Source organism: Hemiscyllium ocellatum, chromosome 10, assembly GCF_020745735.1.
Source record: "Hemiscyllium ocellatum isolate sHemOce1 chromosome 10, sHemOce1.pat.X.cur, whole genome shotgun sequence".
Taxonomy (NCBI): domain Eukaryota; kingdom Metazoa; phylum Chordata; class Chondrichthyes; order Orectolobiformes; family Hemiscylliidae; genus Hemiscyllium; species Hemiscyllium ocellatum.
This window is the reverse complement of record NC_083410.1, coordinates 65,623,587-65,637,112: the sequence shown is the minus strand read 5'-3', so window position 1 is coordinate 65,637,112 and position 13,526 is coordinate 65,623,587. Positions and strand designations below refer to the sequence as shown.

The window sequence follows — 13,526 nt, the reverse complement described above, 5'->3', positions numbered from 1 at the left end:
CTTCATAAGTGCTGCCAGACCTGTTGAGTTTCTTCAGCAATTTCTGTTTTTGTTTCAGATTTCCAGCAGTTCTTTGTTTTTTTTGGTTTAGTGGGGTTAAAGTGGTCTTTTTCAGGATTGCAACCAATGGAATTCCACAGAGATCAGTGTTGAACCACAATTATTCATGTTATATATTAACGATCTAGATGAAGGAACTATGGGCATTGTTGCTAAGTTTTCAGATGGCACAAAGGTAGGTGGAGCGATGTTTACTGTTGAAGAAGCAGGGAGGCTGCAGAAGACTTGGACAGGCTAGGAGAGTGGTCAAAGAAGTGGCAGATGCAATATCATGTGGAAATTGTGATGTTATGAAAGTGTGATTTGATGTGACAAATAGTGGAATATGCTATTTTTAAGTGGAGAAAGGCTTTGGAAAGCTGAAGCATAAAGAGACTTAGGAGTCTTATTTCACAGTTTTCCTGAAGGTAACCTGTAGGCCTAATTGGCAGTTTTGAAGGCAATTGCAATGTTAGCATTCATTTCGAGAGATCTTAAATACAAGAACAGTGATGTAAGGCTCTGGTCAGAGTGCATTTGGAATATTGGGAGCAGTTTTGGACCCATATCTAAGGAAGGGGATGTGCTGGAATTGGAGTGGGTCCAGAGGAGGTTTGCACGAATAATCCTACGAATGAAGGATTTGTCTTGTGAGGAGCAGTTGAGGACTCTGGGTGTGTATCCGATGGAATTTAGCATGAGGGAGATCTCATTGAAACTTAGAGTATTGAGAGGCCTGGATAAAGTTGATGTGGAAATGATGTTATCACGAATAGGCGAGAACTAGGACCTAAGTACACAGCTTCAGAGTGAAGGGATGACCCTTTAGAACTGAGATGAGTAGGAATTTCAGAGGAGAGTGACCCTTGGAACCTAATGCTCCAGAGGGCTGTGGAAGCCAAGTGTCTTTAAGACAGAGATAGGTATGTTCTTGATTTGTAAAGGATAAGGATTACAAAGAGAAGGAAGGAGAATGGGATTGAGAAACATATCAGCCATGATTGAATGGCAGAGCAGATTTGGTGGACTGAGTGCCTAATTCTGCTTAATTATCTTAAGGTCTGAGATGTAGAACAACATTTTAAATTTCTTAAAAGGTGATTAATAGACTCAGAGGGAATATATTCTGCAGAAAAGGGACAAAAAATTGCTAGTAATGAAAAGTTTATGGATAATTAGATTAGATTACTTACAGTGTGGAAACAGGCCCTTCAGCCCAACAAGTTCACACCGACCCGCCGAAGCGCAACCCACCCATACCCCTACATTTACCCCTTACCTAACACTACGGGCAATTTAGCATGGCCAATTCACCTGACCCGCACATCTTTGGACTGTGGGAGGAAACCGGAGCACCCGGAGGAAACCCACGCAGACACGGGGAGAACGTGCAAACTCCACACAGTCAGTCGCCTGAGTTGGGAATTGAACCCGGGTCTCAGGCACTGTGAGGCAGCAGTGCTAACCACTGTGCCACCGTGCCGCCCATGAGATGGGAAAGATGGGATAAGAGATGGGAAAGTACTGAAAACCCTGAGCAGACGAGCTGAAGTTTAAAGGTGGATCTGATCTTTGAAACTTGCAATTTGATTGATAGGATAGTTAGAGTGGTTACTTTCATTTACTGAGGAGTTTAAAAGGAGCAATAAATGTAAAACCTGAAACTGGTCATTACTTTTATTAGTAATTTTTGTCTTCTTACTCTCATCTTTCTTATGCAGACTTCACCTCTTGTCTCTGTCTTTTCCATTTTGGTAATATTTGCTTTGTGTATATTGTATACTTTGGTTTGTGTTTTTCCAGTTGCTTTCTAATTTTTTTTTCCCAAGAACTCAATTTGTTCTAATTCTTCAAACCTGAGATATTCAATTATTTAAAACAAAAAAAAGGGCCTCTCTGATTCATCTTTAAACACCTCAGAGACTAAATGGTGGCATTTTCTTTTCTGGTATCTTCAGCTTCAGTTTAATTGTTTCCACAAGTGGATGATTTGAATTTCTGTCCACTTCAGAGTTGGTGAGTGCGGTGCTGGAAAAGCACAGCTGGTCAGGCAGCATTCGAGGAGCAGGACAGTCTACGTTTCAAGCATAAATGCTTCATCAGGAGTTGGTGGGGAGGGATGGGGGCATGGCCCAAGGGGGCTGAGAAATAAATGGGAGGGGGGAATGGGGCCAGTGGGAATATAGTTGAGAGTGCAATAGGTAGTTGAAGGTGGGGAGAAGGTAATTGGTCAGGGTGGAGCAGATAAGTGGGAAGGAAGATGGACAGGTAGGACAATTCAAGAGGGCGGTGCCAAGTTGGAAAGTTGGATCTGGGCTAAGATGGGTGGAGGGGAAATAGGGAAACTGGTGAAATCCACTTTGATCCTGCGTGGTTGGAGGGTCCCAAGGCAGAAGATGAGACGTTATTCTTCAGGGTGGATAGATTTTGGCGGTGGAGGAGGCTCAGGGCTTGCATGTCCTTGATGGTGTGGGAGGGGGAGATAAACTGTTTGGCCACAGGGTGGTGGGGTTGTTTAGTGCCTGTGTCCCAGAGGGGTTCTCTGAAATGCTCCGCAAGTTGGCGTGCTGTCTCCCCAGTGTAGAGGAGACCACATCGAGAGCAACAGAGAGAGTAGATAACGTGTGTGAAAATGCAGGTAAATCTCTGTCGGATGTGGAAGGATCCTTTGGGGGCCTTGGACAGAGGTGAGGGGGGAGGTGTGTGCTCAGGTTTTGCACTTCTTGCAGTGGCAATGGAAGGTGTTGGGAGTGGAGGGTGGGTCGGTGGGGGTGTGTGGACCTAACAAGGGAGCTGCAGAGGATGATGCGATGTTTCTGGAGGTTGATGGGGTGGAACGGAAGAACTGAAGGGGTTCTAATCTTGTTGTGATTGGAGGGGTGGTGTTCAAGGGCAGAGGTGCAGGAAGTAGAGGAGATACACTTGAGGGCATCATCGACTACGTGGGAGGGGAAATTGTGGTCTTTGAAGAAGGAGGCCATTTGGGATGTTCTGTGGTAGAATTGGTCCTCCTGGGAGCAGATGCACCAGAGGAATTTGGAATAAGGGATAGCATTTTTACCGGAGCAGGGTTGGGGGGGGAGGTGTAGTCCAGGTAGCTGTGGTAGGTGTTGGGTTTGTAGTAGATGTTCGTGTTGAGTTGGTCGCTGGAAATGATGATGGAGAAGTCCAGGAAGGAGAAGGAGGTGTCCAAGATGATGGTCCAGGTGAACTTGAGGGCGGGGTGGAAGATGTTTGTGAAGTTGATGAACTGTTCAATCTCCTGGTGAGAGCATAAGATGGCACCGATATAGTCATCAATGTAGTGGAGGAAAAGATGTGGAATGGTGCTGGTGTAGCTGTAGAAGATGAACTGTTCCAAGTACCTGACGAAGAGATGGGCATTGCTTGGGTCCATGCGGGTGCCCATGACTATCCCATTGGTCTGGGTCCCAAAGCAAATGGATTTTTTATCCTGTATCTAAAACGTTTCACCAACGTTTACTCCACCTAGACTTCTCCAAGTCTCCAGCCTTTTGGTTGCTAAAAGATGTATGTCATCAGAGAATTTTCTTGGTAACACTTGCTTGGAGAAAGATCTGGCCCCATGATGAAAGGAACTAACTGAGAATGTAGAAAAGAGGGGAGTTAGTTCACTCCTTACCCGCTCAGAGGGGAGTTGAGTGTTATGGGGAAAAGGCAGGAAAGTAAAGCTGAGCATTTCAGATCAGTCATGAAACTGACGAATTGAAGCCATAGATGACATCATAACAAAACATCTAAAAGCCTGTGGGAAATAGAATAAGGAATGCAACATAAGTCTGAGAACTATCCTTTCATATATATTTGTTTCAGTGATTTGAGTCATTCGTTATTTGTTAGTTAAGAGACCTAAAACATAATTTTACATCTACAGGTTCATGAATCATCTTATTAATGTGTTCAGAAAAATCATTGTAGAAAATGGTAGCACATTTGTAGAAATTGGTAACACACCTTCTGAATTTAGACCTGGATAAGGAACAGCAGGAGGTTATATTTAACCTAAGAACAGTCTTTGATTAATATCCAGAAGTAGAAAAATCTTTTTACATTTGTTCCATAAAGTATCAAACAGTATTCCATTATATTTATCACCAAAAGTTTTAAAAATTTGTTATTTGAAATGTGACTTACAAAGTAAAGCTGTGGGGATATGAGAGAGGACCAAATACCGAACATCAGACTATAAGTGAAATAATCCAATATGTTTCAAATTGAGAGAGGAATACCGCCAAGTTCTTCACTGTGACCAAAATTAATCACTTTGTACACAGGACAAATATCCAAAGAATCAGGTGTATTTTCAAAGATAGAAATTGGTAGCATGGACATAAATAATTTGTGCGATGATGACACAATGCTACTTGCAGAATCAGAAAAGGCCCTACACAATATCGGAGTTCCATCAAAATCCAGAGGTTTCGAATACGGATAGAGTATGAAGACTAAAATGATCAAAACAATTGTATTTAGAATACATTAGAAACTAGAATATTCTATCCATTTCAAGTTTTAAAATTGTCAATACACTAGCAATAAAGTGAAGACAACTCATTTAAGATTGGCATTAAAAAGTAAATAATGTAACTAATTAAAGCTCATTAAGAATGGTAGTACAGGTGATCTGTCAAAGCTGTGGTATGTGGGAGCTCAAGGATACTATTCTGATTCAGGCAAGTATCTGTGATGTTTGAATTTAAGCAGCTACTGCTCAGTTTATGAGCTGGAGACTCAAGTACAGACAACGTGATGCATCAAGGAGGAGGAATGTTAACTAGATTCTTTGGACCAGAAGGCAGTCTCATCTCTTCAGGATAAGGTGTCCTGATATGGTCAGTGGTCACAGACAATGGGGTGGGACTGCAAATGATGTAAGGGGACCCAGAGGACAGGAGTATCAACCTCAGCAATTGTCCAACAGGCTTGAAGTTCTCTCAGTTTGTTTGGTTGAGAGTGGAGGTCTGGGATGAGTGGGCTAAATGGTTATGATACTGTGGTGCAGGATGCATTTCAAGTGAGGGGGAGCCAAAAGGAATCTAGTGGCAGTAGAAGAGAGCATCGTCAGGGGATTGTCAATGTTCTCTGCAGCAAAGAGTCAGTGTCCAGATAGCTGTGTTATCTTATCAGTGCCAAGGTTTAGGACATATGCTCTGGGCTGAAGAAAAACTAACAGTGGGAGAGGGAGGTTTCAGTTATCAAAGTCCATCTAGGCATCAATGACACAGGTAGAACGTCACGTTTTACATAGCCAGTATGAGAAGCAGAACCTCAAAGGTAATAATCTCTGGATTATTGTCTGAGCCATGTGCAAATTGGCATAATGGTAACAAGGTTAGGAAGATGGATATGTGGCTAAACAAATATGTGGGAGAAGCGAGTTCTGGTTTGTGAAACTCTGGCATTAATGCTGAGGAATGTGGGCTCTCTAATGCTGGGACGATCTACATTTGAACCATGTTATTGGAAAGTAGAGTGGATTTTAAACAAAATAGTGGGACCAAGGGCCAAAATTTGAAACGAGTGGAGAAAATGCAACAGAAGGAGGAGTTCATGTGGGAAATGATAAGCGTACATTGACAGGCAGAGGCAGAGACTGCAGATCTAAGAACAAATCAGCAGAAAAAACTAGAGGTAACAAAAATAATAAAAGGATACAACTTAAGACAGTTTGAATACATGAAGCATTCAAAACAAAACATGATGAACTAATAGTATAAATTGAGATAAATAAGTATAATCTAGTCGCCATAACTGAGGCATGACTATAGGATGACTGAAATTAAGACCTGGGTATTGAATGTGACATGTAGGAAAAACAAGAAGCAAGGAAATGGTGGAGGTTTAGCTCTGTTTATTGAAGATGATATTGATACAATAGGGGGGAATGACTTAACTTGAGGAAACTAGGATCTGGTGGAGATGAGGAATGATAAAACAGGTCATTGTTTGTGGGAGTTGTGTACAGGTCCCCTAACAGTAATCACTTGGTCAGATATGGTATCAAGGAAGAAATAACGGGAGCTTGTCAACAGGGTACAACAATTATCAGAGCTGAAAATGTGTTGCTGGTTAAAGCGCAGCAGGTCAGGCAGCATCCAAGGAACAGGAAAGTCGAAACATCGAATTTCCTGTTCCTTGGATGCTGCCTGACCTGCTACGCTTTAACCAGCAACACATTTTCAGCTCTGATCTCCAGCATCTGCAGACCTCACTTTTTACTACAACAATTATCATGCTTGCATTTTAACCTATCTAAAGACTAAAAAAGTCAGATTGGAAAAAAATAGTTTAGAGGAGAATTCATGTTTTCCGGAGAATTTCTTATGGCACCAACCAGACAGCAGGTTATGCTAGGCCTGGTTTTGACCAATGAAATAAGATTAATTTCAGAATTTAATGAAAACCTCTGCAACAATGATATAATTGAATTTTACATGTTAATCAAGGGCGAGAAGTGTGGGCCCAAGACTAGTTTGAATTTAAACAAGGGCAGTTATGAGAGCATGAAAGCAGCGTAGCAAAAATGAACTGGCAACATAGATTAATACATCAATAGAGATGCCATGACAAAAGTTTAAGGGGATATCCCAGAAAGTGCTGAATTGATATATTCCAACAAGGAAGAAAGGTTCTCAGAGATAGACCCGCCATCCATGGTTAACTAAGAAAGTTGAAGATAGTATTAATCTTAACAAAAAGACATATAATTGTGCAAAGACAGGTAGCAGGTCAGAAGATTAGACAGATGAGAAAAAAAACTGGTCTTCCAGATACAGGAAGGCTATTATCAAGCTGGAGAGGGTTCAAAAGAGATTTACCAGGGTGTTGCTGGTTTTGAAAGGTTTAAGTTATTAAGAAAGGCTGGATTTTTTCATGAGAACGTAGGAGGTTGAGAGACAACCTGTTAGAAGTTTATAAAATAATGAGTGGTTTAGATAGAGTTGATGGTAGTTGTCTTTTCTCTAGGATGGAGAATTTCAAGACTCGGTTGAACGTTTTTAAGGCAAGAGAAGAGAAAGATTTTAAAATGTTATTAGTGTCAAATATTTTACACAGATGGTGGTTTGCATGTGGAATGAATTTCCTGAGGAGATGGTGAATGTAGGTACAATTACAACATTTAAAAGACATTTGGATAGATAGATGAATAGGAAAGATTTGGAGAGATATGGGCCAGGAGTAGGCAGGTGAGACTAAATTAGTTTGGGATTATGTTCGGCATAGACCGAAAGGTTTGTTTCGGTGTTGTACGACTCTATACCTCTATGAATTACTTAGATCTTAATAAGGAGGGAAAAATTAGAGATCAAGAGAAAGTTTACCAAAAAATGAAAACAGATAGGAAAGGTTTTTCAGCTATTTAAAAAAAGAACGGGAACAAAATAAGTGTTGGTCATATAGAAAATGAGTCTGAAAACTAGGTAAGTTGTTGTAACTGAGAGTTGACAAGTCCCAAGATCCTCATGAATTTCATACTAGGGCCTTAAAGAAAGTGGCTAGTGAGATAGTTGATGCATCAATTTTCCAAAACTGATTAAATTTGTGTAAAGTTTATTTTTAAATTAGAAAATAGTTAATATAACTCTTTTATTCAAAAAGGGAGAGAGCTCGAAAGGAGGAAACTATACACCAGTTAGCTTAAAATCAGTCATAAGGAAAAGCTATTATTAAAATTATTACCTCGAATTTATCCAAATTCTCTATTCTAATTAGACACATAGTTTTGTCAAAGGGATATCATGTTTAAATAATTTATTGGAGTTATTTGAAGAAGTAGATAAAGGGGAACCAATGGATGTATTGTGCAGAGATTTCCAGAAAGTGTTTGATAAGGTGCCATGTCAAAGGTTATTGTTGAAAATAAAAGCTCATGGTCTCGGGAGTAACATTCTGGCATAAATACAAGATTAACTGGCTAACAGGAAGCAGAGACTAGGAATAAGTGAGTCTTTATTCAGGCTGGCAAGATGTAATGAATGGTATACCACAGGGGCAGTGCTGGGACTTCAGTTGTGCACGGTTTATACAAATGATTTATATGAAGGGTTTGAAGATATTGTAACTACATCGCTTGATTACACAAGCAATTACACACAAAGATAAGTAAGAAAATGATTTGTGAAGAATATGCAAAGAGATAACAAAGGGATATAGGTAGGTTGAGTTGGCAATGATCTGGCAAATGGAGTGCAATGTAGGAAAGTGTGACATTGTCTATTTTGGCAGAAAAAAAAGTATATTATCTAAATGGTGAGACAATGAGGAGAGATCTGTGACCTAATGCATGACATGCAGAAGATTAGTGTGCAGGTACAGCAAGTAATCAGGAAAGCTAATAGAATATTATGGTTTATTGCAAGGGAAATTGAACTTCATATTAGGATGTTTCAGGTGTTCAGGGCATTGGTGAGGTTGTATGGTATTGATTATCGTACTTGTAGAAAGATGTTAATGTATTGGAAAGAGTTCAGAGAGAGTTTGGTAGGTTAATATCTAGAATGAACAGATTGCTCTATGAAGAAAGGCTAGATAAGCTAGGCCTATACAGTGCAGAAGCAGGTCATTTGGCCCAAAGGGTCCACACCGACTGTCCAAAAAGCATCCCATCCAGACCCATCCCCTTACCCTATCCCTGTAACCCTGCATTTGCCATGGTTAACTCACATTGCCTGCACGTCCCTGAACACTATGGGCACTTTAGTATGGCCAATGCACCTAACTTGCACATCTTTGGACTTTGGGAGGAAACTCGTGCAGACCCGGGGAGAACGTGCAAACTCCACACAAGGCAGTCACCCGGCGTGGAATCGAACCTAGGTCTCTGGTGTTCTGAGGCAGCAGTGCTAACCACTCAGACACTGTGCTGCCCACTTTAGAAAAATCAGGGGAGACTTAATTAAAGCATATAAGATCCTGAGGGGACCTAACCGGGTGGATGTCAAATGGATGTTTCCTCTTTCTGAGAATTTAGAACTAGGGTTATACCTTAAAAATATGGAGATGCCGACTTAAGACAGAAATGAGACATTGTTTTTTCTCAGAGGGTTGATAGTTTTAGAATTCCTTTCCTCAAAAGGCTGTGGATATAGAATCTTTAAATGTTTGAAGGCAGAAGAGAATAGATTCTTGATTACAAGGGGATGAAAGATTATCGGGATATGGAGGAGTTGGGATTAAAATTAGATCAGCCATGAATTTATTGAATGATGAAGCAGTTTGAAGGGCCAAGTGGCCTACTCTGGTTCCTTGGTTCGTAGTGGATGGTATTGTACAGTTGCAAGTAGCTAAGTTTGTCTATTTAAGATGATGAAGATAAAACAAAATGATGGGTCACTGAAATTAGAAGAAAGACCGAGGTAGCCAGAAGTAATTTTGTGCAGATGAAAGATGTGTTAACGCAAGAAGTCTCAAGCTTGTAACAAGCAAAGAAACATCATAAGATGCTACATTCTGTCCATGTTCCTGTGTGCCTCAGAAATATGAACAAAAATTAAAGATCTGTACAAGAACACAGAGGCCTTTTGGGATATAGATGCTAAGACGTATACTAGAAGTTCCACTTACAGACCACAAGACAAGTGGAGAAACTCGAATTTGTGGAAGCTAGAAAATGTTATTCAGAAAAGGAAGTGTCAGTATTTTGGCCATTTTATTGGAGCTGAAGAGCAATGGAGATCTCTTGTTGAGGCAAAACGAAGGGCAGCAGAAAGGGGGATCGACCTATGGACATAATTAGATGCCACATAAGTGTTTTCAAGTGAGCTACAGTGGATGTGTCAGATTAGTACAAGTACAACAAGCATGGACACCCCATGATGGGATCTCCTGACAGTAAAACCTACAAGTTGTAGCAGTGAACACTTAGTAAATCACAAATGAGACACTTCTAAGTCACAAAAGAATGAACATCATATGTCCCAAGTGTTGTTTTCTTTTTTAAAAAAGTGGCAAAACAAGCCAAAATTCTCTTTGAGTAACTTTGATACTTTAAGAATGATGAGCAATTGCATTTGGCTGATGTTGTCACCTTGCAGATTTTACCCATCATGTCCAACTTACCATTGGCTTGCACTTTCCACTGCCTGTCAAATTCGCGCTGTCTTGGTTTTGTGGTGGCATTTTTATTTAAACTGTTATGGTTCAATGACACTCCAGAGATTTAAACATAAGTCTTAGCCAAAATTTCAGCCCTATACTAGGAGTACTGCATTGTTGGAGGAACCAACTTTTGGATTGGACATTAAATGGAGGCCACATTTGCCCTCTTGGTTTTCTGCCCATAATTTATCAAGGACATTAAATGTTATAAAATAAATCCAGATTGTTCAAAACATAACATGGAAAGATAATATTAATGTTTAACGTTTAATATATAAACATTAATCATTAAGTAAATATAAAATGTGTATCAAAAATCTGTTTAACAACATTAATGTAATCATAATTATTAAAACTACACAACCAATTAAAACTCTAAAAGCAATGAAATTGAGCTTGCTAAAAATACACTAAAATCATATGATGAAATTAACATTAAGGAATAAGTTCAGCAGGCCAAGTAATTATTTCCTTACGGTGAAATTTCTTTCTATTTTTATGGCTATGTCTCCAAATATAAGCAAATCATGATGAAATTGTAAGATGTAGAATTTTCCCGGTGGGCTTTGGGACCCCATTGTTGGGCCCAAATGGGGGTCAGAAGCATTGACTATGGCATTCACTTGTGATTTTTCTGAATTGGCCACTTAATCTCTAGAGAGGAGACTCATTGCCTAATTAACAACAGGCAGATTCCTGATGTAAGAGGCGAATAGAAGTCTCCCAGCTTGGCAGTACTCTCAATATTTCGTGCAGGAGGCTGGAAGAACACAGCAAGTCAGGCAGCATCAGGAGGTGGAAAAGCCAATGTTCCTGATATAACCCTTCTTCACGAATGGAGGGTGGAGGGAAAGCTACAGATAAAAAGAGGGATGATTTGGGTGGGGAGAGAGGGGGTCTCTCTTTGCCTGTAGCTCCCCCTACCCCAACTCCATTCCTGAAGAACAGTTATACCCGAAACATTAACTTCTCCACCTCCTGATGCTGCCTGGCTTGCTGTATTCTTCCAGCCTCCTGCTTGACTACTTTCAATTCCAGCACCTGCAGTATTTTTGTCTCCAGCAATATTTCATGGCCAGCAAATGAGGGAGAAGAAGATGAAATTCTCCAAATTTCTAAAACTAAAAATGTGGGTGGCACGGTGGCACAGTGGTTAGCACTGCTGCCTCAGAGCGCCAGAGACCCGGGTTCAATTCCCACCTCAGGGAAGAGGTCTGTGTGGAGTTTGCACATTCTCCCCGTGTCTGCATGGGTTTCCTCCAGGTGCTCCGGTTTCCTCCTACAGTCCAAAAATGTGTAGGTGAGGTGAATTGGCCATGTTAAATTGCCCGTAGTGTTAGGTGAATGGGTAAATGTAGGGGAATGACTTTGGTCGGTTAGTGGGTCGGTGTGGACCTGTTGGGCCAAAGGGCCTGTTACCACACTGTAAGTAATCTCATCTAAACTCCAACCCTCTTGAAATAAGGGCTAACATTTCTTTAGCCTTCCTCGTTGCCTGCTGTACCTATGTACTAGCTTTGTGTTTTGTGCATGAGTACTCCCAAGTCTCTTTGTGTTGCAGTTTTCTGGAGTTTTTTTTATTCTTTAAATAATATTCTGTCGTTTTGTTCTCTTTCTCCAAAATGAGCAACTTCACATCATTTGCCTACTTAATGCACACTTATTCTATGACTATTTTCCTGTGAATAGTTTCGATCTCTTTTGCAACCTGCCATTTTACCTATTTTTGTATCATGTGTGAGCTTGGCTGCAAGTTATTTGCTTCCTTGTTCCAAGTCATTGAGATATACTGTAAACAGTCCCAACATTGATCCCTGTGGAACCCCATTAATCACAGGTCGCCAACTTTAACAGAAAAACTCCACTTGCTGTTTCCTGCTCATTAGCTAGTTGTGCCGCAGATACCCTGATATTTAATTAAGCATCATGAAAATTATTTGAGTAGGTTTTAATTTTATTTCCCTGTCTTTCTACTTTTCCTTTTAGATCAAAGTTTGTGAGAAGATTTGTAGCTCGGGTGCTCGTTGTTGTGGTTCTGTTCGCCGAGCTGGGAGTTTTTGTTGCAAACGTTTCGTCTCCTTTCTAGGTGACATTCTCAGTGCCTGGGAGCCTCCTGTGAAGCGCTTCTGTGCTGATTCCTCCGGCATTTATAGTGGTTTGAATCTGCCGCTTCCGGTTGTCAGTTGCTATCCACTGTAGTGGCCGCTATATAGGGTCCAGTCAATGTATCTGTTGATAGAATTTGTGGATTTCCTTTGTGATATTGTGAATGGAGTAGAAACTCTAAGCTTTCCCTTAAAGCACTATAAATGCTGTGTTGTAACTGTGTCCTAATTATTTTAGACCTTTCTTCATTGCAATAACTTACCTTTCTCAATTACTGTTTTGCAGCTACGATGGCTGATGGATTTTCATTATATTTTGTGGGAGAATGCAACAATGTGAGTACATCGTATCAAATGTCTCTAAAAAGGTGGACTGACCGTGACGTTGCAATAACGTTTGAACCAAGGATTGCATTTGGAACTTAGATACTGAGAATATAGCAGCAGGAAAGTAGGCATTCTGCTCCCATTGGCAGCATTGAAGTAGAGTTGGATTTGTCCCCCAAAGTTTTCAACTTTTACTGCTGCAATCTTATCACTAGAAATAAGTCTAAATTCTTGTCTTCAATAATCTATTTTGTTATATGAGTGTTCGCAAGTGGAAGTGAACAGTTCATCTTTACAAATTGATAGTTATGTTGTATTCCGGTGCAATTTTAGAAAACATTTAAGCAGATCGGATTTCAGCCTACTCTGTAGGTCAGGTTTTCACCCTGATATGAGGGCAGGAACTGAGTTTGCTGACACTGTCTGCCAACACCATACTGACAAGAAGCTGATTAAGAAGCCAATTGCACCAATGATCAGAGGCCAACTAGAATTTTCCAGGCAGCCTCGAGCAATTGGAGACATAGGGGTTGCTTTGAAACAGCATTGTGGAATAGTGGGGCAAGGAAGCCCTCAGAATACTTTGAGGCCTCTGTGATCTACTTACTGGTAAGACCACTGTTTTCATTGGTTTCCACAGTGGTGACCTGCAGCTGTAGATTTTGTTTATTTTAATTCTTTAAAAATTCTGAACATCAGGATGCAGCACCTTCTAAGTTGTAGGGCATTCCATTGGTCCGTAAACCTAGGGAGCACTCACAGTTCTTAATTAGCATGTTCTTTTGCCATTAATCAACCAATCCAGACAAACTGTGTGGTAGATGTGAGATTGTGTCCCCCCATTTTCAGGAACAAGAGGCATAAAAACTATAAGAGGTTGTTAAGACCAAGGGGCTATATCCCCACAGCTCCCTAGAGGGTTGCTTCTATAGATCA

The 13,526-nt window shown here is 40.6% G+C and overlaps 1 protein-coding gene across 1 annotated transcript in view; it reads left to right on the top strand.

Annotated features, from left to right (window-relative positions):
* Nucleotides 1–13,526, top strand: part of pde10a (phosphodiesterase 10A) — a 231,097-nt gene that overhangs the window by 106,702 nt on the left and 110,869 nt on the right. Inside the window, exon 5 of the mRNA XM_060830963.1 lies at nucleotides 12,550–12,599. Within this exon, the coding sequence (XP_060686946.1) occupies nucleotides 12,550–12,599 (50 nt within the window). The remainder of the gene's footprint in view (nucleotides 1–12,549; nucleotides 12,600–13,526) is intronic.